The sequence below is a fragment of the Oryctolagus cuniculus genome, chromosome 4 (assembly GCF_964237555.1).
Source record: "Oryctolagus cuniculus chromosome 4, mOryCun1.1, whole genome shotgun sequence".
Lineage (NCBI taxonomy): Eukaryota > Metazoa > Chordata > Mammalia > Lagomorpha > Leporidae > Oryctolagus > Oryctolagus cuniculus.
In genome coordinates, this window is record NC_091435.1 from 76,233,644 (window position 1) to 76,259,730 (window position 26,087).

At 39.5% G+C, this 26,087-nt stretch overlaps 1 protein-coding gene across 10 annotated transcripts in view; it reads left to right on the top strand.

The window, feature by feature from the left end:
• Nucleotides 1–26,087, top strand: part of CFAP91 (cilia and flagella associated protein 91) — a 61,230-nt gene that overhangs the window by 12,875 nt on the left and 22,268 nt on the right. For all 10 annotated transcript variants that reach the window (XR_011387906.1, XR_011387905.1, XR_011387908.1 and 7 more), the window contains 8 exons: nucleotides 1,425–1,606; nucleotides 5,875–6,052; nucleotides 10,331–10,488; nucleotides 12,058–12,240; nucleotides 15,053–15,195; nucleotides 22,745–22,861; nucleotides 24,248–24,319; nucleotides 25,634–25,780. Coding sequence is in view for 6 of the 10 variants with exons in the window: in XM_070072180.1 (XP_069928281.1) it covers nucleotides 1,425–1,606; nucleotides 5,875–6,052; nucleotides 10,331–10,488; nucleotides 12,058–12,240; nucleotides 15,053–15,195; nucleotides 22,745–22,861; nucleotides 24,248–24,319; nucleotides 25,634–25,780 (1,180 nt within the window). In the remaining 4 variants the exon portion in view is untranslated. The remainder of the gene's footprint in view (nucleotides 1–1,424; nucleotides 1,607–5,874; nucleotides 6,053–10,330; nucleotides 10,489–12,057; nucleotides 12,241–15,052; nucleotides 15,196–22,744; nucleotides 22,862–24,247; nucleotides 24,320–25,633; nucleotides 25,781–26,087) is intronic.

Consider the following 26,087-nt stretch of genomic DNA (forward strand, 5'->3'; position numbering starts at 1 on the left):
AACTTTATTACTGGTTATGTTTGTCATCTTTTCATATGTTTGTTAGAGGTTGATATGGTTTGGGGCAGGCCATGCCCTTGGATTTCCAAAACTGGGAGCTAAATAAACCTCTTTTCTTTACAAAGTTAGACTGCTGTAGGTATTTTGTTTCAGTGATGACAGATAATAATACAGAAGTTTAAGTTTTTGGTTTGTGAATTGTCCTTTATCCATTTTCTATGGAGTATTCAACTGTCATTTATTTACAAGAGCTTTTATATGAAAGACTCTAACTTTATATAATTTATTTTTCTTAAGATTTTATTTATTTATTTGAAAGTCAGAATTATACAGAGAGAGAAGGAGAGGCAGAGAGAGAGGTCTTCCATCCACTGGTTCACTCCCCAGTTGGCTGCAATGGCTAGAGCTACGCCCATCCATAGCCAGGAGCCAGGAGCTTCCTCCAGGTCTCCCACGTGGGTGCAGGGGCCCAAGGACTTGGGCCATCTTCTACTACTTTCCCAGGCCATAGCAGAGAGCTGGATCCGAAGTAGAGCGGCTGGGACTCAAACCAGTGCCCAAATGGGAGGAGGCGGCTTTACCCACTATGCCACAGTGCCAACCCCTTTATTATGTATTTATATTCATTTATAATTAACCAATTTCCGAGGTTGTCATTTAGCTTTTATGTTGCTTTGTGATATTTTGAGATGTAGACATTTAAACTTACCCTCAGTTCTTTCGATCATTTCCTTTTACAGTTTCTGGCTTTAGAATCAAATGTAAAAAGACCTTCATTCAAAGATGATACAAATATTTGCATATACTTCCTATAAGCACCTTTATAGTTTCATTTTTACATTACATTCTTAAGAAGATATAGAATTAATTTTTACGCAAGAGATGGGTTAGCTTTTCTACATGTTAACAAGTGATCCCAACATTATTTATAGAATCATCTAGCCAGAAAAAGCCTGGCTTGCTTTTCTCCCCTCTCCTCTCCTCTCCTCTCCTCTGCTCCTGTGTTTCTAGAGGAACACAGCTAAGATCTGGTGTGTAACTGAAAGCCGAGAAGAAAGACACCAGGGAACACAGCAGTTCTGAGCAACTCCACAAGTGCTGCATAACGATTCAGAGTCCATCTTTTTATAGCTCTACACTACAACCTTGCCCAGTGACACACAGATAAATATAAATATATGCTTTTATGAGTAGACTAAGGTATTTTCTCCCTCTCAGTTTCTTGGCAGAAGGAGGATAGCAAGATGATTTTCTCAAGCTTTTGGGAGCCTAATCTTGGTTACGCTGGATTCATAAATTTGCGCCTCTCAACATTTGGAGGGAGAATGGACTTGCAAAGCTCAAGGGCTTATTTCTACTTGATTATAGAGTGTTTTAAGTGATAATATCAAGTTTCATTTTTAAAACCAATTTTCCTCTTTTAGGACAGAGCCATATGTTTTTCCTTCTGCTTCTTCTAAGTACTTACCCACCCCTTCAAAGTATTCCGTGAGCACTCAGACTGACTATCGGGATGCTGATGTTCAAACCGATCCATACTCTCCAGAATATGTAGTGTATCAGGACACAATCCCTGAACTCTTGACCCTGGCTACTCTTTGTTGGGGTGAGTTGGTAGTTCTCTTGAATTTTGGCAGTTGACAATATTGATAACCATGCATGCTGTTGAATTCCTGGAAATGATATCATACAGGCAACTACGGTTTACAGAGTTAAGAGACAGTGTACAGATTGGGAGAAAATATTTGCGAATCATACATTGACTAAGGGGCTAATATCTAAAATATAAAAGGAGCTTAAATTAATCAATAACAAGAAAACCAACAACTATATTTAAAAAGGAGCAAAGGATCTGCACAGACATTTCTCAAATGAATACATGTGAATGACCAACAGATTATGAAAAAGTAAAGACATATTCCAGAATGCACTTATAGACCTAATAAAAGAGCCATGGGAGATAGGATTATAAGCTCCAGAAATTGATACTGAAAGAATGATAGAGAAGCGATGCAAGAAAAGATAATAGCTAAGAATTTCCCAGACCTAAAGATTGCAATAATTGCGAGCTAATTCTTTTACCATACTTGTATTAAGGAGTTAAAATAAAATAAAGGCATTTTTATGCACAATAAAAGTATCTCATGGGATTAAGTCCATTGACTTATGTTATGTGCTTGTACCTACAACCATAGATTTCATTCCTAACTATATGACAAGGAAAATTGAATCTATAATTCTATTAGTAGAAATGTATATTATGTTCACCAAAAGACCTGTATAAGAATGTTCATAGGAACAGTATTCATATTCATTTTCAGACTGAAACAGTCAAATGGCTATCAACCATAGAATGGATTAATAAAATATTGTATATTAATATAGAATATTATATAGTTATGAGAATGAAAATATGGCTACATGTAACCGTATGAGTGAGTCTCACATATATAATGGTAGGCAAAGGAAGATACCTAACAATATCTATATTGAGATTCCATTTACAAAAACTTGAAACAAAGTGTGCTAGGTATGAGGATGGTAGTTATCTTTGGGGCAGAGAATAGGAAGAGAATCTGATGGGAAATTTAGGACTCTGGTAATATTCCATTCATTGATCTGGGTGCGGGGTTGTATGGGATATTCATTTTTGCAACTTTCTTTGTGTATATTATGAATTAATAAAAAGATTACATAAAGAGAAATTAAAAATAATGACAATGAGAAAGGAGACACCATAATTGCTCCACAGGAGGAAGGGGGGAATTGAGTACCCACTGCCAAGAACTGCGCCAATTGCTTTACAATTTTAGCTTATTTAATTTTTACAAGTAAAGTACTAATAAGCTTAAAATCAGAAACATTATAAATATAACATTAAAAAGGTAAAATAAGTGGGTCTTAGGACCGTAATATAATTTCTTGCATAAGATTGAATAGCATAATAATAATAACAATGTAATAATAAGCCTCTTGTAGGGAGCATCAAGAAAAAGGGCAGAAGATGCAAATAAAGAGAATTAGAGCTGAAGGAAGAACATAATGACAGATTTAGCAGTTGAAGAATTATGGGAGAATACTATAAATATCTTTTACCCTGTACTTCAAAACTGGCATGACTTATGAAATTTTTAAAGAAAGTATGAATTACCAAGTTGGTTCAAGAAAAAAATAGTAAACCTGAATTGAAGAATAGCTGTAGAAATTGACTTGGTGAAAAGAAAAAAGCAAAAATCAATTCCTAAACATTTGTACAGATAAGTTTACCATTCATTCTGGGAACAAGTTATCTCTGTCTTATGAAAATTCCTTCAGAAAAGGAGGAAAAAGAGAATAGTTGTTACTATATTCATTTATGAGGCTAGTATAGCTTTGATTTGAAAACAAATAAAGATAGTAAGAAAGGAATCTAAACTAAGAAAGCAAAATGATAAGCCAATCTAACAAGTGAGGAAATCAACAGAAAATTCTAAATAATATTCTGGGTATAAAATGTTGCTGTATTTGGAAAGGATGAGTTGTTATAACCAAGTGGATGCATCAGAGAGGTTTGTTTTAATATAGAAAATCAGCCAACATAATTTACTACTTTACAGAAAATATAGGAAAAATGTTGCCCTGAATGCAAAGTGTTGGTAACAGTCAGTGCTCTTTCATGATCTAAACTACAGATAAATCTGGAGCAGAAGGAAACTGCCCACTTGAAAAAGAGTAGACCACAGCCTTCAGTAAACATAGTGCTGAAGGGGGAGCTGCAGCAGCTTCACCAGGAAAGTAAAAGGGCACTGATGCCCTCATCATGGCCTTTGTTTAGCAACAAAGAGAAGATCCTAGCCCAGACATTTGGAAGAAGGGGCTGCATTTTTGTGGATAATAATGATTAGCAAGTCCTCTGGCATTAGCGCACACAATGGGGGATGGGCTGGCTAGGATACTAAACGTACTGTACTTCATGGGGTAGTAGTGCCTGCCCAAGTAGGCACTAGCACCCTGGTTGAGAAACCCTGAGTCAATGCAGGAAGATAAGACAAAAATGAGGTGTGAGAATTAGAAAGAAGCAGCAAAACTATTTGCAAACAATGTGCTCATTTAGAAAATAAATAAATAATTAGAACTAAAAAGAGAGTTCAACAAGGCAACTGATGATGAAATAGACATTGAACATAAGTAGCTTTCCTATAAGCAATATACAATTAGAAAAAATATTGAAAAAAAATCACATTCATGATAGCAACAGATGACAACACCTTGAGGAAATCACGTACTAAATGCACATGCAAAGCATTTTGGGAGAAGATGTTAACTTGTTCTTTAAGTAGATAAATTTTGATTAAAAATAAGGTTCATATCATGTTTATGAATGGGAGAACTCAAATAGATATGATTTCTCCTGAAAATAATTTAGACCTCCAAGCAATTCAAATCCCTACTCCAAATATATCGATACTTCTATGAATTAGCATCTTTATATAAATTATTATCCTGTGCATGGCTTCACTTCTTTATACACATGTATAAAAGTTTTTAAAAATGAAGGCTGGTGCCGCAGCTCACTAGGCTAATCCTCCACCTTGCGGCGCCGGCACACCGGGTTCTAGTCCCGGTCGGGGCGCTGGATTCTGTCCCGGTTGCCCCTCTTCCAGGCCAGCTCTCTGCTGTGGCCAGGGAGTGCAGTGGAGGATGGCCCAAGTGCTTGGGCCCTGCACCCCATGGGAGACCAGGATAAGTACCTGGCTCCTGCCATCGGATAGGCGCAGTGTGCTGGCCACAGCGTGCCGGCCGCGGTGGCCATTGGAGGGTGAGCCAATGGCAAAGGAAGACCTTTCTGTCTGTCTCTCTTTCTCACTGTCCACTCTGCCTGTCAAAAAAAAAAGTTTTTAAAAATGAATTGATGGTGTACCCACCAAATATGTTGTGATTTCCTCTGAGAAGGTGATCAGAATAAGGAGATGGAATACAGAAGACTTCAGCTTCTTCTATAATGTCCTAATTTAAAAAACAGGACATGTGAATTCATGTATTTCTTTGCTAAAAGTGTGAACATTACCCAAGATTTGAAACAAAGCGAAAATATTATTAGTTTATTGTATGTGGTACAAATATGACATTTATATCTCTGTACTTTTCTGTTCAATTTCTTTTAATGAAAATAAAACAAAGATCAGTTTACTGGGATTAAGTGATCAACAGGAAACTTGTTCTAGCCCCCACTTCCTTTTTCCACTTTTCACCCCAGGAAGTTGATGCAGTAAACCAAGGCTACCTCATCTGAGTGTCACTGGGTCCCCTGATCTTGCTTTAGGGAGGCATAGCTAGGATCGGGTCTTACTCAGTGTCTCTGAGATGGTCAGGAGACACATCCAATGGCCCTACCCATCTGCCTGACCTGGAGGTCTTTGTGTCTTCGAACTCTTGTGGTTGGAGTTGAAGGATAGCCTAAATTGTACATTCATTTTGGAGGTCAAAACGCAAAACTAATTCTCAGTTAATTATTAACTTCTTCATTAGCTGTTATTTTAAAAGTATGTTTTTCCACTTTGTCCAACAGGTTCCCTATCTTTCACATGTTGCTATTTGTGTTTCAAAATGCGGATTTTTCTAGTATGGAGCACTCCAAGGTGTGACTTTGCAGTGGTTACTTAAATCCTTTCCATCATATGTGCAACTAACACGTGTCATGGCTCAGTCACTCAGAAGAGGCCATGCAGGACCTAGATGACACGGCTGAGAGGCACATCTGGAGGGTGTCTCCCAATATCATTGTATTCTGTCATAACTTTTGCATTTAGAGAAGAACTGAAGGGGAGTAGATTATGGCCCGGTAGGTGTACGGGGTTGCCCAGTGCTTCAAAGGTGTGCTGCTTCATCGTCCAGGTCGAGGTCTGCCAGCCGGCCAAGCTGAGGTGGAGATGATAGAACGAGCCCGCGAGAAGCGAGCGTGGGAGGCCACTCTCCCGCCTCTGAGTGACACCTCCCAGTTTGAGAAGAGAAGGAAGATGATGAACGCAATGGAGAGGAAGGAGTGGGCCTTCCGAGAGCAGGAGATTGAAAAGTAGGTTCTCTCTCACCCAGAAAACTATCCCTGCACTGGTGGAAGGAATGCCACCACTTTTTATTTGTACAATGCATACAACTCAAAAGCAATCTTTGGCCTTTAGAGAAAAATTGGATTTCCAGTTCTTTCAAGAGTAATCACACATTCCCAACGTGGTATAGGACCTCTCTATAGTTTTCTCTTTAATAACTTCAAAATGTAGACTGGTCTTTGTGTGTGAAGTGCCACACAGAATCCACGTTTGAACAATTCCTTGAGGGCTTCTCTTTACTGCCTGCATAGACTGTCACATTGATTCCTGCAAAGCACCTTCCAAACTGATGCCTTCTATTCATTCCCACTGCCACTGCCCTAGGCCCTGGCCGCCCTTATCCTCCGCCAAATAGGCTCCTGCAGGGTGAGTTTTCACTCATTTAGCAGGTGTACTGTGGAAATGAGGTTGCTGCTGCTATGTAGAAATGATGAGAACCAAGAAATTACATCTTCCCAATAAGAAAGAGAGGAAGGGTACTTGTTCAGCTTGTCCTTTATCCTAGACTGTGTCCAGGTACTTTATTGCTTATAGCAAGGCTACCAAGGCCTCTCATACACAGGGAAGTTAAGGATCCAATTTGGTGCTAAATTCAGAATGTATTCATTTTTTTAAATAATACTTTCCACCAATTAAGCCTGAATCCATTCTATATGATGGTTTAGGAAAGCTTCCAATTGACTTAGAAAATGTTGGGGGCAAACCATATGTCAAATGTCAGTTCTGTTTTCAGACATTCACACTTTTTGCTCTACACATCTTGTCAGAAGACATCCAGATATTTAAAATGTACCTGGTCAGAGGGTGTGTATACTTTGTACAATCGAGCATAAATGTAATAAACACGTATTGAGTGCCCGCTTTGTGCTAGGCTCTGCCTGTCGCTGAGGAAACAGGGAGAGTAGGGAAGTGCTGCGTCCTGCCAGAGCTCCGTATGGTCCACTGGACCACAACGAAGGCAAGGAGGGCAGGACAGTTGGCAGGGGATGGGGCAAAACACCTTCAGACCAGCGCCCCCCCAGACGGGTCTGTCAGGTGGGCTGCTCTGTTCACAAAGAGAGAGGGGAACATGGTGAGAGAACAGTGAGTTCTGGCTGAGGTGAGTGATTTGGCTTCCGAGCTGCGATTTGAAAGTTGAGGAAGAAGCCAGAGGTAGACAGTGATATCAGTGATGAGGAGGAGGACACTTTCAGATACTTGCGAGTGCTTTCTACGTGCCAGACGATGTTCTAAGCCAGTAGTTCCCCAAGGTGGGCCACACACCAGCAGGGTCAGCATTATCTGGGAACTTGTTAGAAATGCAAATTCTCAGCCGGCACTGCGGCTCACTAGGCTAATCCTCCACCTTGTGGCGCCGGCACACCGGGTTCTAGTCCTGGTCGGGGCGCCGGATTCTGTCCCGGTTGCCCCTCTTCCAGGCCAGCTCTCTGCTGTGGCCAGGGAGTGCAGTGGAGGATGGCCCAAGTGCTTGGGTCCTGCACCCCATGGGAGACCAGGCTAAGTACCTGGCTCCTGCCATCGGATCAGCGCAGTGTGCCGGCCATAGCGTGCCGGCCGTGGCGGCCATTGGAGGGTGAACCAACGGCAAAGGAAGACCTTTCTCTCTGTCTCTCTCTCACTGTCCACTCTGCCTGTCAAAAAAAAAAAAAAAAAAGAGAGAGAGAGAGAGAAAAAAGAAAAAAAAAAAAGAAATGCAAATTCTCAGGCCTCATCCCAGACCTACTGAACAGGTTAAGGTCCAGCAATCTATGTTGTACCAACCTCTCCAGATTATTCTGACACACGCTTAAATTTGAGAACTATTGTTCTAGCATTTTATATACATAAACTCAGTTAATGCTTACAACAACTGTATAAAGTGAACACTATGATCTCCAATTTACAGTAAGAAATTGAGGTCAGTGGTGAAGTTGAGAACTGTCCCTAGTGCAGTCACGTGTTGCATAGCCAATGGGAAATGGCCTTTTTTAAGGCGATTATGTTGTGTGAGTGTCACAGAGCGCACCTATACAAACCTGGATGGAGGTTACTCAGTGTGGCCTCTCGATGCTGTCAAGAGATGAGGTCCACACGAGGTGCATAAAACTGATGCTGGTAGAACACAACGGATTGTTTTATAGTAATTTTTAAAGTAGGAGTACACTCTAAAATATGATGAAAGTATAGTATAGTAAGCACATCAGCCAGCAACCAGTGAATAGTCATTTATTATTGTGATCAAGTACTATGTACTGTACATAATTTTTATAAGGAATCTTCAAAAAGTTCATGAAAATGTATGTTATGAAACATTCTGTATAGGCTAGCGCCGCAGCTCAATAGGCTAATCCTCCACCTTGCAGCGCCGGCACACCGGGTTCTAGTCCTGGTTGGGGCACTGGATTCTGTCCCGGTTGCCCCTCTTCCAGGCCAGCTCTCTGCTGTGGCCCAGGAGTGCAGTGGAGGTTGGCCCAAGTGCTTGGGCCCTGCACCCCATAGGAGACCAGGAGAAGCACCTGGCTCCTGGCTCCTGCCTTCGGATAGGCGCAGTGTGCCGGCCGCAGCATGCCGGCCGCGGCGGCCATTGGAGGGTGAACCAACGGCAAAGGAAGACCTTTCTCTCTGTGTCTCTCTCTCTCCCTGTAAAAAAAACAAAACAAAACAAAACAAAACAAAAAAACCACACACACACATTATGTATGAGTTTTAGAAAATTTGCACCAAAATAAACTTATTTTTTAATTCTACTTTTCCCTGGACTTTTTTAAGTCCCCTCATATGTTCTGTGCTTCTGTATGAATGGCAGCCCAGTAGGTTTGTCTGTAGCAGCATCATCACAAACACATGACACATAGCACTACAGTGGTAAGACAGCTGTAATGTCACCAGGCAATAGGAATTGTTCAGCCCCACTGTCATCTGATGAGACTACCAGTTGTTGACCGAAATGTGGTTATCACACACGTGACTGTATTTCTATCTTGAGAGAGAAAGGTGACTACTGGCATAAGAGCACCTGCCTCTCCATAGTCACTTGTCGTTCCCTCACCCTCCCACGGGTCTGCACTTTGAGCAGTTCTGCAGGTGTGCCTGGCTCGTTCTGCCTCCAGTCCTTTGACAGGAATGTTCGGCCCCCTCCGCTGAGGACTTGCTGCTTTTCGATGTGGCAATCCCAGTCCTGTTTACCTGTAACACTCAGCCAGTTAACAGCTCCTCTCTCCTTTCCTCCTGCTCATCCTCTCTCCTCCCACTGGAAGCTCCTCCTTCCTTTAGGCTGCTGTGTTTCTTTCTGTGTGTAGCAGGTGGCTTAGGTGGCTATTCCACTGCAGCACTGCTTCCCAGGAGAGGCATTTCATCCTGTGTATCACGATGTCCTGCCTGGCTGATGGTGGGCACTGAGTAAATATTTGACAAATGACCAGGTGCATAAGTTAATGTGTGGGTTGAAGGTGTGTTCAGAGCTGTTTTAGGAAGGAAAACCTGGACAGCTGTGTGGTACAGACATTGGAAGGAGAAGAAGGTAGCAGCAAGGAATCCATGTTAGGAGAATGACAAAAACAGGAGGTGGTTGATGTGTGGGCGCAAGAATTGTTTCAGAGCAGGAATCGTTAGCCAAGGGAAAACAATTGTAAGCAGAAGGGGCAGATTTCTGGGAAAACAAAATGAATACATTTTTCGAAATTGCCATGGGAGATTCCAGTAAACAAAAATTCTGGTTCAGAAATATCTGTACTGGAGGGACAGATTTTGAAATCACCGGTACCTAATTGGATACACGTAAACCAGTGGCTCTAGTTAAACAAGTTGAAGGTAAGAGAAAGGAAAACATGGTTTATTGAGTACCTACACCGTGCAGGCCCTCACATTTTCACATTTGTTGTTAAGATGGTGTGCCATAACCTTTTCCTATCTACTCCCCTATTACTTAACCCTCTGGCAGCACTGGGCATCTTGGAACCATCCACAAAGCTCTCGTCATTCCCACATCGAGAGCGCTTCTTTATCTCTCCTGCTGGCACCATCTTCATCTTCCAGAATTACGCCCTCACACATTCCTGTGACTTAGGGATGCACTTCTGAGATGTCCCCCTACACACACCCCAGTTCATTTTTCACACTCTGCCGTAGTCATGCTCACTCTGAAAATGCAGGAACCTGACCCTTGCAGAGCAGATCCTGTTTGAGGCAGCTGTTCCTTTGCTCCCTCGCAGAATAACCCGTTTGAGACACCGGATGCTTCTTTATGTTCTCTGATTCACTTGCAGATTGCAGGAGATTCGTCTGGAAGTCCTGAAAGAGCTGCTGAGGAAGCGTGAGGAGAATCAAAATGAACTGAACATGAAGCACTTGAATGCCAAGTGGTCTAAGCTGCAGGAAGAAAAAGAGGCCAAAGTGGCACAAATCCAGTGCAGACATTTATCGAGTAATGCAGAAAACGGGCAAGGGGGCTTGGCTTTGGCTCTCTGACCAAACCCAATTTCACTGTGATAAACTTCTCTTTTGGTCCTGGTGCATCAATGAATTTTTTCTCAAAGATAGGAAAGTGGAGGGGAATCCCTCAGGAAAATAGTCAGACAGTGGTGCTGTAACAGGTAGCCAAGTTTTTGACATTATCGGGGTGTGGTGCGTATATGTGTGTGCTGATTCCCCATGTTCATGGGTTGAGACTCTGGATAGACAGCCCTACTTTCTCAACCTTTTACTCATTATTGCCTCCTGTAGAGATGTTTTATAAGTCTCTTTTGTTCACCACCCCTCTCCAAGAAATTTTGATATCACAAAAATGTTGTATATATGTGTAGATATGTGTGTATCTTTATATACTTTATACATAAAGATAGATATATCCATATGTTATACATAAAAAGATGAAGTGTTCAACTTACTCTTTTTATTCAGTGCAAGATTAAAAATGAGTTGATTTGTTTTTGGTTTGTGCTGCTGCTGGAGTCTAGAATTGCAAGTAAAGCCATTAAAATCTGCTAAAAAATAAGTGAAAATTTATCTTAAAAAATTCTATCAACTACATTTGTGAATTAGTAACTTGCATAATATTTAATGGCAACATATAAAAATCACTCAAAACTGTTATTTTTCTGGCAAGAGTGAAACATTACAAAACAAATCATTACTTGAAAATTATTTTAATGATCTTAAATTTTAACTTTTTCTTAATGTGAGAAAATAATTTAACTAGCTGCTAGGTGTTCCTTTGTCACCATTTTTCCATTTCTGTACTTGATATAAATAGTGATGGATTTAACTAACTTTTGTAGATTAATCATACAGTATAAGCACTTCTACTTAATTCTCACACTCCAAGTCACACACAGAAGCACTGAGGGTCAAGCATGAACAGCATCCACAGGAGTGGCTCTCGAGGCCCTGTGCTTGATTTCCCATACTGTGCTGCCGTCTTGCTCCACTGAGAGTACGCCGCGTGGAGTGGTTCCAAGGGAGTGGGTCTGCGATGAGATAGAAAGGAAAGGGAATGGTAGAGGTAGTAGGCTTGACTCTTTAGATGAGTATACTCCTAATGAGTACAGTTGCTTTTCCCCTCTGACTTCCCAACAAACCATGAGAAACCTGCAGTCCTCTTTATCTTGTGGGGAAAAGTGATTCTCCTGACTCTCCACAGAACATGCATTTGCTAGTTACCTTGGGTTTCTGTCGTTCATTTAACAAACTATTATTGAATACTTCTTGCTTGCTCAGAGCTTATAATACAGTCCTAAAGGATTGTTGATGAGTTTCAGTTGAAGACACTGGCTGATTCAGCATCTGCCACTACTGCCCGTCTTGGGACAGACTGCGCCATGCAGATGGCAGAACTCTGTTTTTAGTGTTACATTCTGGCTGCTGTGAGTCATCATGAAATTAATTCAATTTAGTAGCTCCCCTGTGCATAAAACTAGAATTGGTTTACTATTCTGCATTCGGCTAATTTGGATAAATATTTTGGAGACAGTCATGGAAGTATGTTCTGTTTCAGCAATCAGGAAGCTTGTAGAAAAGAGAAAGAACGTAGAAGGGAAGTTGGAGAGAAGAAATATCATCAAGGATTATTCTGATTATGCATCACAGGTCTATGGACCTCTAGCTCGCCTTGGTCGTTTCCCGGACAACAACTCAGAGGACTTTGTAGTCAAAAACCACTATCTCAACACCTATGAAGGTAAGCAATTTATGTAGCTAGAATTCCAATAAAAGAGGGTTATCTTAAGGGCTGCTGTTGTGGCACAGTGGGTTAAGCTGCCACTTGGGACACCCACATCCTGTATCAGTGTGCCAGTTCAAGTCCCAGCTATTCTCCTTTTGATACAGCTTCCTGCTAATATTCCTGGAAAGGCAGTGCATGATGGGCCAAGTACTTGAGTCCCTGCTAGCCCATGTGAGACCTAGATGGAGTTCCAGGTTTCTGGCTTTGGCCTGACTCAGCCCTGATGTGGGCATTTTGGGAATGAGCCAGCAGATGGAAGATTCTCTCTCTCTCCCCCTGCCTCCCTTTTGTCTGTCACTCTACCTTTCAAATAACTAAATATTTTCAAAAAGAGGATTGTCATATATATGTATGTATGTATTTAAACTATAGAAATTTAGATTAAAAGCTAAACTACAAAAATATATGCAAGAAACAAAAATGAACGTGTTTAATGTTATTATTAATGAGTTCATACAAACCAATAAAAACCACAAAGTCAAATAAATGGGTACACTAGAAAACAGTTTAGCAAAGAATAAATTCATCAGCCTGAAGACATTCAAAAATGTTTAATGTAATTAATAATCAAAGTTATTCAAAAGTGAAATGGAAGAGCCAGCATGGGGCCAGCACTGTGGTGCAGTGGGTTAAAGCCCTGACCTGAAGCGCCGGTATCCCATATGGGCGCCGGTTCGAGACTCAACTGCTCTTCTTCTGATCCAGTTCTCTGCTATGGCCTGGGAAAGCAGGAAATTAAATTGGCAAACACAAAAGCTGTCTGCACCTTAATGTTTATTGCAGCTCAATTCACAATAGCTAAGACCTGGAGTCAACCCAAATGCCCATCAACAGTAGACTGGATAAAGAAATTATGGGACATATACTCTATAGAATACTATACAGCAGTCAAAAACAGTGAAACCCGGTCATTTGCAACAAGATGGAGGAATCTGGAAAACATCATGCTGAGTGAATTAAGCCAGTCCCAAAGGGACAAATATCATATGTTCTCCCTGATCGGTGACAACTAACCAACCACAAAAAAGGAAACCTGTTGAAGTGAAATGGATACTATGAGAAACAGTGATTTGATCAGTCCTTGTCCTGACTGTTGATGTACAATTTAATACTTTATCCCAGTATTTTTTTTGTTCTAGTTAATACTATTGGTTGAACTCTGTAATCAACACACATTTATTCTTAGGTGTTTAAATTTAACTGAAAAGTGATCCCTGTTAAATATAGGAGTGGGAATAAGAGAGGGAGATGTACAATTTGGGACATGCTCAATCGGACTTGCCCCAAATGGTGGAGTTAGAAACATGCGAGGGGATTCCAATACAATTCCATCAAGGTGGCATGTACCAATGCCATCTCACTAGTCCAAGTGATCAATTTCAATTCACAATTGATCACACTGATAGGTCTAAGAGTCAAAGGGATCACACAAACAAGACTAGTGTCTGCTGATACTAACTGATAGAATAAAAAAGGGAGAGAACAATCCAACATCGGAAGTGGGATACACAGCAGATTCATAGAATGGCGGATGTCCTAAAGAGCACTCTGGCCTCAGAATCAGCCTTTAAGGCACTTGGATCTGGCTGAAGAGCCCATGAGAGTATTTTAGGCATGGAAAGCTAAGACACTCTGGCAAAAAAAAAAAAAAAAAAAAAAAAAAAAACCTAAATGAAAGGTCTCTGTGAGTGAGATCCAGTAGAAAGAACGGGCCATCTAAGAAGGAGGTACCTTTCTCTGAAAGGAGGAGATAACTTCCACTTTGACTATGACCTTGTCTAAATAAGATCGAAGTCAGCGAACTTAAGAGGCTTCCTAGCTTGGCAACTCATGACTAGAGCCTAGGGAGATTTCTGACACCATAAACAAGAGTGTCGAATTGTTAAGTCAACAACAGGAGTCACTGTGTACTCACTCTTTATGTGGGATCTCTGTCCTTAATGTATTGTCCAATGTGAATTAATGCTATAACTAGTACTCAAACAGTATTTTACACTTTATGTTCTGTGGGTGCAAACTGATGAAAACTTTACTTATTATATACTAAATCAATCTTCTGTATATAAAGATAATTGAAAATGAATCGATGTGAATGGAATGGGAGAGGGAGCAGGAGATGGGAGGGGTATGGGTGGGAGGGAAGTTATGGGGGGGAAAAAGCCATTGTAATCCATAAACTGTACTTTGGAAAATTATATTTACTAAATAAAAGTTTAAAAAAAAGAAAAGTGAAATAGAAAAAACTTCTATACCAAATTTATGAAAGCAGATAAGGAATATATAATAAAATCAACATTTTACAAAAAAAGACAGAAGGGTAGGGGTCAAGGGGATGGATAATGCTTGAAGAGGCTATCCCTTTGATGAAGTCCAAGAGTCTTATTTAAATTTCAGTTCACATGTGAAACATCACATGGCCAAGATCATGAACTGATGGTCACATTGTTGAACTTGTAGCCCTGACTGGCCATCTCCAGAACAGAATGATAAATTGGTGAACATCCACTCTAGAATAGTGATACTGTATATCATAAGGTAATTAATTTTCTGTTTAATATTATGGAAATTATTACTTTCTGTAGGCTAGTATTTTTTTATCTTATAATTATTTCTTATTTTCCAGTCTGAGTCAGAACATAATTATACAGAAATGTGCTTTACATTCCAATGAAACCACTTGGCAAAAAGTTACTGAAATTAACAATGTACTCTTGAAAAAGCTGAATTTAAGTGCCAGATACTAAAAACACGTACTTCCTCACCACAGGATTAGTTGAACTTGAGTCATCTCTCCCAGATTTTGTGACACAACCAAGAATCAGAACTCCAAAGCCAAAAGTCATCACCACCAAGGCTGGTATTCTGAAGAGAGCAGCAAGGTTTGACAATGAGTTGGCAGAAGTCCATAAGGTATAGTGATCGTCTGGAAGACAAGATGCTTCTAGTGTGACTTTGGCAGAGGGACGCTGCCCACAAATGCAGCACTTTGTCTTGGGCAACAGTGTACAGCGGGTCTGTCACGCAACCTTTGTTCTCTCCCTTCTCCAACTTCTCTCTCCTGGAGGGGCCTGTGCTGTGCAGAACCAGTGAGGGTTGCCCCCTCGTTTCAGACTGTAGAAAAAGTGACACCACCATTCGAAGAGGTCGTGTCACTTTTGCAAAATGTTTCTGATTTTGGATCTATGTAGTAAAGTTTGACATTACCCCAAGGTAGAACAAATTTCTAGATTTAGGAATTTCTGTCGGTGTTCATAGTTGTCACAGGTCCATTTTCTTCCTTTTGTATTTGGTATCAGGGCATCATGAAGAAAAGGAGCCCTGTTCAACTCCTTTCTCATTTGGTTTAAAACTCAGCTAAATGAGAAAGGTTGATGACCTTGATGCTTGAGCATGCATCAGAATCACATGTAGGACTTGATAGCACACAGTGTGCTGGGCCCACACCCGAAGTTTCTGGATGTATACACACGCACGCACACACATACAGACATACACACACACACATATATATACATAAATACATTTCTTTCAATTACATTAATTTACATTCTTTTTTCTTTCTTTGAGTTAATTTTTAGTTCTTTTCCTAACTTAAATTGGACATACAACTCATAAATTTCATGTACTCATCAGTTTTACTTTTGTGTTTTGAATTAAATATTCCCCTCAAAGCACTGTTTTTGGGTACATTCCATTAGTTTGGGTATGTAATGATTGTCATTATTCTTAATTTCTACTATCTAGAAAAACCATTGTGATTTTATACTTGTTCATTATTTAACAGTGTGTTTGTAAGTTTCCAAATATGCAGGAATTTTAGCTCACTTTCTAGTTAATTACTAACTCAATTACAGTGATCAGAGATCATAGTCTATGTAGTATGTATTCTTGGAAATTTAGTGAGACTTGCTTTGTGGACTAGTATATGACTATACATATCAATAATCAAAGTCCACCTTCAAATAATACTGTATTTCTTCTTGTGTAGGGCAGGTGACTTAGAGGAAATAATTCCAGTTCCTCCCCCCATCCCTGTGACTCGGCTGTCATTCATTCATTTTACTAATCCATATGCTGTAATTACTCAGTGCACCTTTATTTTTATTTCTTTAGCAGTTACCTTTTATATCAATTAAAACTAAGGAAAATAAAAGATTTCAATTTGCTTTCATCTATTTCTTCTCTGCCATTTTTACTTTCTTTATATAATTACTTTATATAGATCTAAGTTTCTTCTATCATTTCTCATCTGTCTGAAGAACTTTATCATTTCTTGCAGGGATTATCTGTTAGAAATGAGCTGATTTCAGGTTTTATTTGTCTCAAGAACTCATTTCTCCTTTATGAGTTTTTTTGCTTGTTTTTTAGAGGGTAGGAATAAATTCACACACAATAAAATCCACCTTTTAAGTATAGAATTCAGGATTTTGGAGCCGGTGTTGGGGCATAGCAGGTTAAGTCTCTGCCTGTGATGCCCTCATAGAGGAGTCAGTTCATGTCTTGGCTGCTACAATTCGATCCAGCTCCCTGCTGATGCGCCTGGGAAAGTAGACAAAGTTGGCTTGGACCCCTGCACCCACATGGAAGACCCTGAAGAAGCTCCAGGCTGCTAGCTTTGGCCTAGCCCGGTCCTGGCCGTTGTGGCCATTTGGGGAGTAAAACAGCAGATGGAATCTCTTTCTCTCTCTCTCTCTCTCTCTCTCATTCTCTCATTCTCTCTAACTCTACCTTTCAGATAAATAAAAAGTAAATATAAAGAAAATTTTTAAAAAGAATTTGATGATTTTAGCATATTATGAGATTGTACAACTGTCACTCACTGTGTAATTCCAAAACATTTTCATCATCTCAAAAATGGACTCCATACTCATGAGTTCTAACTCTCAATTCCCCTTCGCCTCAGCCCAAGAAGCCACTCTTCTTTCTGTTTTTGAATTTGCTTATTCTGGACACTTCACATAAGAGGAATCCTGCATTATGTGAGCTTTTGTGTCCGACCTCTTTCATTTAGTGTAGTATTTTTATCATTCATCCTTGTCCTAGCATATCCCAGTATTTCCTCTTTTTCATGCCTGCACACTACTCATTGTATGGATTTGCCACATTTTTTTATCTGCTCATCAATTGTGGAACAGTTCAGTCATTTGTGTTGTTGACTAATATTATACATAATGCTGCAGTGCACATCTATGTACAAGCTTTTGGGTGGATATGTGTTTTCAGTTCTTGTTCATATATCTAAGCAGAATAGCTGGATCATATGGAAACTTTGTGTTTACATTTTGAGTAACTGCCAGACTATTTCCAAAGTGGCTGAACTATTTTACATTCCCTAATAGCAATGCATGAGGGTTCTGATTTCCCCACATCCTTGCCATCACTTGTATTTTTCTGTCTTTTTTGTTGTAAAACCCTACTGCATTTGAGGGGATATCTCAGCATGGTTTTGATTTGTATCTAATGATTAATAGTGTTGAACATCTTTTCATGTAACTACTGGTCATTTGTTTATCTTTTTAGAAGAAATGTCTACTCATGTATCCCTTGAAACATAAGTTTTTGTTTTGGCTTTTTCATTTTTAAAGAATAATATTACTGGGCATAAAATTCTAGGTTGTTGTGTATTTGCTTCCAACACTGTGAAGGTTTCCCACCACTCTCTTCTTGTTTGCATGGTTTCTGACTAGAAATCCAGTAGAATTCTTATCTTTGTTCCTTGTAGATGAGGCGTTTCTACCTACTCTGGCTTCTTTCAAATTTTCTTTTTTTTTTTTTTTTCAATTTGAATATTATACGCCTGTATTTTAAATTTTGTGTAAGGTGTTTATCTTGACTGGTATTCTCTAAGCTTTCTTCTTCTTCAATTAATTTTGGAAAGTGTCAACCATTAGTACCTCAAATATTTCTCCTGTTCTAATCTCTTTTTCTTTCTTCTCTATCTGATATTACAGTTTATACACACACACACACACACACACACACCACGTATGTATGTATGTATGTATGTATTTGGAAGCCAGAGTGAGAGAGAAAGAGGGAGAGTTCCACCCACTGGTTTATGCCCTATATGCCTGCAACTGCCAGGATTGGTTTAGGCTGAAGCCAGGAATTCCATGTGGGTTTCCCACGTGAATGGCAGAGACCCAAGTACTTTGGCCACTATCTGCTGCCTCCCAGGCACATGTGCAGGAAGCTGGATTGGAAGGCAAGGGGGACTCCACCTCAGGCACACCAGTGTGGGGTGTAGGGGTCCCGAGTGGAAGCTTAACCTGCTGCAGCAAGCCTGCCCATGTATGACAGCTTTTGGTGCTATTTCACAATTCTTAGTTTTGTTTCTGATTTTTATCCCTCCATTATTTTTTTGTCTTTGTATTTCAGTTTGGGAAGGTTGTTTTTCGTTTTGTTTTGCTTTACAATTTTATTTGATAGGCTGGGGGTGGGGTGAGAACACTCCCATTCCTCAGATACCTGCAGGGGCTGGGGCTGGGCTGGGACTACATGTGGGTGGCAGGAATCTAGCCATCTGAGGCATCACTGCTACTTCCTGGAGTCTGCGTTAGCAGAAGCTGCGATCGGGATCCAGGAATTGAACCCAGACACTCTGATGTGAACTGTGGGTGTCCCAAACAAATCTTAACTGCTAGGCCAAAAAGCTCATCCTGTTTTCTTGACCTATCTTCAAACTCCCTGATTCTTTCCTTTGCTGTGTCCAAGTTTATTGATTAGTCCAGTGGTGACATTCTTTACTTCTGTACTGTGCTTTGATTTCTAGCCTTTTCTTTTGATTCTTTTTAAGTGTCCATCTGTGTTTACATAACTCATATGTTCTTGCACATTGTCTACCTTTTCCATTAGTTTCCTTAATCAAGTAATCATGGTTACTTCAAATTCCTGTCTGATAATTCCAAAATCTATTCTAGCTGACTCTAGTTTTTTTTTTTTTCCTCTTTAGATTTAGATTTTTTTTTTAATTTTGGGCATGGCTTTTAATATTTTGTTGATAGTTTAACATCTGACCTAGATAATGGGGACTGAGATAAACAGGCTGTAGGCTGTAGTGTAGATTTTATACAGAAGTGACTAGGGGCTGGACTGTTTTAATTTATTTTTTATTTTTGTTATTATTTTATTTATTTGAAAGAGTTAGAGAGGTAGAACCAGAGAAAGAGGCCTTCCATCTGCTGGTTCACTCCCCAAATGACTGCAATGGCCAGGGCTGAGCTGATCCAAAGCCAGGGGCCAGAAGCTTCTTCTGGGTCTCCCATGTGCATGCAGGGGTCCAAGGACTTGGGCCATCTACTGCTCTCCCAGGCCATAGCAGAGAGCTGGATCTGAAGTGCAGCAGCTGGGACTCAAATTGGCACCCATATGGGATGCTAGTGCTGTAGGCCAGGGCTTTAACCTGCTGTGCCACAGCGCCAGCTCCTGGCTTGTTTTTAATGTTTGTTGGACTTTTAGATATCAAAGGCTGCACATTACTTAACTATCCTTGTTTTTATCTCCTCTCTTGGATTTGGGATGAGATGCCATTTTATGGAATCTGTTGCACTGAGATAGTTAAGAGAGTCACTAAATATCAGGCTTATGGCCAGGCAATGACTCTTAGCCTTAAGGTTGCAGTATTTTGTGAATCCAGAATCAAAGAAATGCAAAGGTACAGGTGGTAGAAAGTTATTGTTTTAAAATACCTTATGAGCTATGTCATAGTAATAACAGAGAACTGTCCAGAAAAGCGTGAAAGATTTGCCACAGTGCAATATTTTCGGGCCATTCTTGGTAGAAATGTAGGCTGGAATATATTTTTGCTGTTGTTTCAAATTGCTTGTATTGTAAAGTATACTTAACAAGTCTACCAATGAGTCCTTTCTTTTGTTTATGAAATCCACTGATTAAACACAGTTTTTGTCTTTTGAGCATTTATTAAAATGTATTCTTTGATAAGAACACTTTCTTAATATTCTTGTATTCGCTCATACTCATTGGATCTCTCAATCTCTGTCTCTCTCTGTGCTTTACCTTCAAGGAAAATGTGAGGCTGAGATAGAAGAAAATCTGAGTATTTTGCTTATTTGATTATGATTTTTATTGGTCATCTTTTTTTTAAAGATTTTATTTATTGACTTGCGAGGTAGAGTTCCAGACAGTGAGAGGGAGAGACAGAGAGAAAGGTCTTCCATCCGCTGGTTCACCCCCCAAATGACCACAACCGCCAGCGCTGAGCTGATCCAAGCCAAGAGACAGGAGCTTATTCCAGATCTCCCACGCAGGTGCAGGGGCCCAAGGACTTGGGCCATCTTCTACTGCTTTCCCAGGCCATAGCAGAGAACTGGATCAGAAGAGGAGCAGCAGGACTCAAACCAGTCCCCATATAGGATGCAGGTACCACAGGCAGGATTAGCCTAGTGTGTCACAGTGCCAGCTCCTATTGGTCATCTTGACCAAACCATTTTCTTTTAACTATGAAAATCTAGTCATTTTTTCCTTCAAAATTTTAATTATTTATTTATAATTATTTTACTGACTAGAAAATAAAATCTACATAGTTCAAAATGGGTTATACAAGAGTATTAATGGAAATATTTCCCTTCTATCCATGTCTCCTAGTCATGGGGTTCTCTCTGGAGCCAACCAGTGTTTTTAGTTTTATGTCTTTTCTTCCAGAGATATTTTATATAATTTTATATAAACAAATATATTTTTATGCGTTTTAATATATGTGTGTAGGTGCCTGTGCAAATATGTACACATATATACTATGTTTGTGTGTATTATGAAAATACACAAGCAAATATGTATAAATACATATGACAATACTTCAAAAAGTCTATGGAAATGGAATTACAAGTTTATTTTGGTGCAGAAATATTTTGAAGTTTGTACATAATTTTTTTCATAAATTTTGAAGACTTTATTTTCATGAATTTCAAAAATTTTTCTAGTAAAATCTTTTAATTCTTTTTTTCATGAAGATTTTGAAGTGCCTTTCTTACAAGTATCTTGTTAAAACCTTTTTTAATATAAATGTTAGTGTAAACGTATACTGTTCTGCCTTCCCCTCTTTTGCTTACTATATCTTGGTGATCTATCTATTTCAATGTTACCAGAAGAAATTTATATCATTGAACAGATGTACCATAATGTATTTAACTTTCCTCCTTTTGGTAGACATTTATATCATTTGTAATTTTTGATATTGAGAACAATGCTACAATTAATATTTTTATTTGCATGTAATGTGGTGTGTGTGTGAACATAGCTAGGAGATAAATTCCTAGAGTTGGGATCGTTGGACCGCGGTAAATGCGCAGCTATAATTTGGATGGAAATTGCCAAGTTTTCTTTTCCTGTCCTCACCAAAAATCTTACAGATGATTGGTTCTGAAGTGTTTTCATGTGGTATTGTTTAGAGTTCTTGCCTCAGGAAATGCATGAGTTTAGAGGTGTTAATCACTTGTAGACTCCTGCTGCTCTCTGTTGACTCACTAGTTGTGGTTACCAAAGAGCTGTTTTGTACTTGCTGTAAGTTTTATTTTTTGAAAACCCAGAAACTGTATTATAACCAGAGTAATAGGTGACTGTGAATTTCACTCCTAATTTGCATACTTTACTAGATTCAAGCTTTGACTTAATGCTTATATTTTTTTAAAAAAATGTTCATCTATATTTTTATGGAAGATAAAATATTCTGATAAGAATTTATTCTTATATTCTGATAAGATTATTGTATTCTGATATTCTCATTATTCTGATAAGAAAGTAAATAAAATATGATTTCAAAATCATAAAGATAAGAATTGTTGGTGCTTTTAAATTAAAAATCCCTTCTTATGACTGAGAATAGAACCAATGAACAAAATATTATATATAATCTTGGAGAACTTTTGATGACCAAAAGTAAAGAAAAAACATGAAAAACACAAACACATTCTCTTTCACTAGGGGAGTAAGTTAATTTTCAAAAACTCTAGATGTACAAGCCTTCAGGGCCCTTTCTCCACTTTGAGACACATGGAATTTAATGTTCCTCAGCTCCCCCATAACAACATACCAAATGTTTGAATCTCTTACTGTGCAGGCAAATTTCCTATTGCCCATGTATTCAGCAAACTGTACCATGTAAAAAAGTAGGAATGGACTTAGAGTTGCTTGTAAACATGTAAGACAAAACTTTTTAAAACTAAAAAAAAAAAAAAAAAAAAAGGTTAAATCTTCCTCCAAAAGTTTTGATTAAAATGGATACATCTAAAACATCTTCCACATTAATGAAGTGGTTAACATATCCTTAGAAATATCTTGGCATTGCTTGGGAGATACATGCACCCCAGTTTGGACTTTCTCAAGCTGACCTAGCACAGCCGTAGAGAATATTACCTCTGATTGACTGTCAAATCTGTGGCCTCTATCTGACAGTGGAAGAAAATACAGAGGTAAGGAATGACAGTAGTTGTGATTATTTCAGGCACTGTTGGATAAGAAGAACAAAGTCCTTGAAGAAATGAAACCTCTGCGCTTCCTTCATAGAAAATCAATACCTCAAGCTCGGCTTCCCACACCAACCTTGGAAATGAGTTCCAATGTAAGTTTGAAACTTTCACATTTACATGCTGAACTCAGTATTGCCATCAATCATTCTTAGGATAGTTTGGGTTGAAAACAAAGCTAATGTTAACAGTATTAGCTTCCCAAGCTCTTACTTAAATATTGTCTTTATTCTTACATAGCAAACATCAAACACACAAAAATAAGGAAAATGAAATCTACATCCAATCTTTTTTGAGAATAACTCACCAAGGAAGTATCTTCCTATGAAAGATAGGCTTCAGAAGATTATCCTAATGTATCTCATAAAGCAAAGAAAGATTGAGTGATGATTGGTTACCGTAACTATCTTCCCACGAGGCGAGATGGCTGAAGACTGTTGAATCCAAGAGAAGTGACATGCCAGACATGGCATCAAGACGGGCTAGTTTCTGGGGCATAAATGGCTCAAAGGGGTCACCCAAACAAGGGCCATTTCTTACCACACTCAATTTGGGCAAGGTACAAGAGTTTGTTAGGATTTAAAAGACTGAGTCAGACTTAAGGTGCTGGAAATGCCACAATGCCAGCTGATTACTTTATGGAAAGAAATGTAACTTCCTGGTGGCTTGGGATGTTCTTCCTGGCTGGTCAGCACATTAGCTCCTAGTACAGAGCAATCCTGACAAGAAACCAGCCTATCAGGAGGGTAGTGTGTGTTTCACCAGCGTAGCGGGTAGGCTAGGGATTGGAAGTTGACAGGAGACCTCATGGCTGCCGGTTACCACATTTTATGGAATGCACCCACCGATGGCCAGCATATCTCCTCTTCTAGAGTGTGCAGGAGCCTTCTCTCACGTGTGTCAGTGCCCCTAACTAGGCTGTTGCCTTCTTTTACACTTGGCAGCTTAGATTTTCAGATCCTGCTCTTGCTGCTTTGGATGTATAGTTATTTAAGGTGATTTTTGTAGATAACTAATCTTGACCATTATATTCTGATTTTACCAAATTCGTGTGAGAATTATGTCACTCTGACATAGACCAACTGTATTCTTTGTCTACTTGTGATCAAACATGAAAATATTTTTGCAAAAAAGGATGTTTTGTGTAGTATTTGTTGCTTCAAGAAAGATTTTGATAGGAGTATAGAAAAGTGAAAATGGTTTCTTTCTAGGGGTGGCATGGAAGTTCCATCATGTTTTGCTTTTCAGATGCTTTGGTAATAGATTACTGATAACAAAATGTAATAATGGAGTTTAATGATATAGTAAGTAACACTAAACCTACTATGTGTTCAACGAGAGAAGGGACCAGGTCTCATTTCTCTTTAAATTCTTCTGGCATCTAGCGAGCCCCTTTTGCTTGAAATAAGCCTTCAGAAACATATCCCATGCGTGGATTGCCACTGTTCTTAAACTGCTTGGTTCTCCCTCTGTTCTTTTAGGAAGAAGAAGAAATGGAAATGGCTGTGATCTACCTTCAGAAGTTAATCCGGGGTCGAGTCGTGCAGAACATGGTGTGTAGTTCCAACCTCTGGCCCTGTGTTTTCTCTTTTGAGAATAAATTTTTTCAAATGCACCTGTGTTAGGCTCCTTGGGGTACCTTCCCTTTTGCACCCCCTAATCCTAGTCAACTATATTTTTGAATTACCTATCCATTCCCTTCTGGTGTCGTTGTCTGCGGTGTTAGAGAGAGAGGAATGAGCTGCCTGCTACTGGCCACAGTTGCAACTGTAGTGGTGTGAAACTCATTTCTTCCTTGTAATCGCTAAATCCACAGATTTCTTCACCTTATTTTGACTATTAAAGCATCACAAACTAGGTGGATGTCATAGTTTTCCACAGTCATATGCAATTATTTGCATTATAAATGAATTGCTAAGTAATAACTACAGTTTTGAAACCTTATTATTTGCCTACTTTATACACTCTTTACTCTATACCTATGTCATCAGGTTTTTTTTTTTTTTTTTCCTATCAGTGATCTCACTTTACAGGCAAGTGATCTGACCCCAAGAGAGATTTAGTTAACTATCAGCAAATCCAGCTCGTATCTTCCTGACTGTAAAGCCTTAGCCGGAGTATCTGTGCTGCCAGAGAAGTCATCTCACTTCAAAAATGGACTGATACAAAGCCCCTGTGAACTTTTTTCTTTCTTTTTTCTCTTTCACCCAACAGCTATAACTCTTTTTTTGTAATACATTTTATTTAATCTACTATGTAAAGTATTTCAACATGTAGTCATTAGACATTTTTTTGTTTTAATTTTTAATTAGTTTTTAACAGACTCGATGTGATTTATAGCTACAATTCTAAGAACAAGATACTCCTTTCCACCCTCCATCCCTGTCTATACCTGTTAAGAGACTCAGGTGCAATGAGTACGTCCAGGAAGCTGGGTGAACAGCTGGTGTCCAGCACTGTTCTCTATTCTCCTTTTCATAATTACGTTCAGACCTCACATTGTATTCTACAAACCAGGGACCAGTTTACTGGAAAAGAACACATAGCTATGAAAAAGGCCATCCCAGGTTTCTTAGGGAAGGAAATGGGGGGAGAGTTCTAGCTTCTTCTTAGTATCATTCTCTAGCTGTAACTTTGCCTTTGATAAGCATTTCTGGAAACCAAGTAAACAGCTTACTGACAACAAAGACACTTCTCTACCTGAGCCACTGAAGGCCCAGAACAGAGGGCTGAACTTTAGTGATACTCTCAAAAAGCAGGCCAGAACCCACTGCTCACAGGGGTCTCACATCCCTGCGTGTGAGTCCCAGGGCTTGGCACAGAGGGTTGGTAACTTGCAAGTCTGTCTGTGATTTGATTTGATACAGATGTTTGAAGGGAAAGAGAAGCGACTGGAGCTGATCCAGGAGTTGCGCACCAGCCATGCGCTGCAAGAAGATCATAAGCTGGTGAAAAAAGCCGAGAAGCAAGTGACCCTGGCTTTACAGCGACAGAGGAACTTGCACGAGAACAAGGTCCTTCCTTTTCTCTCTCGTTACCTGTTCCATTTCCTCCTTGGTTTTTTTTATTATTGCACAAGCAATGCTACAGTAACAATAAATGAAGTGATAAAGAAGAAACATCCCCATAATGCCTTCACCCTATCATCCTTTTTATTAACAAGAGTTGTTTATCTTATTTGAAAGGTAGAGTTATGCAGAGAAAGAGAAAGGGAGAGAGAGATCATCCATCTGCTGGATCACTTCCCAAATGGCTGCAATATCCAGGGCTGGGCCAGGCTGAAACCGGGAGCCTAGACCTCCATGCAGGTCTCCCACATGG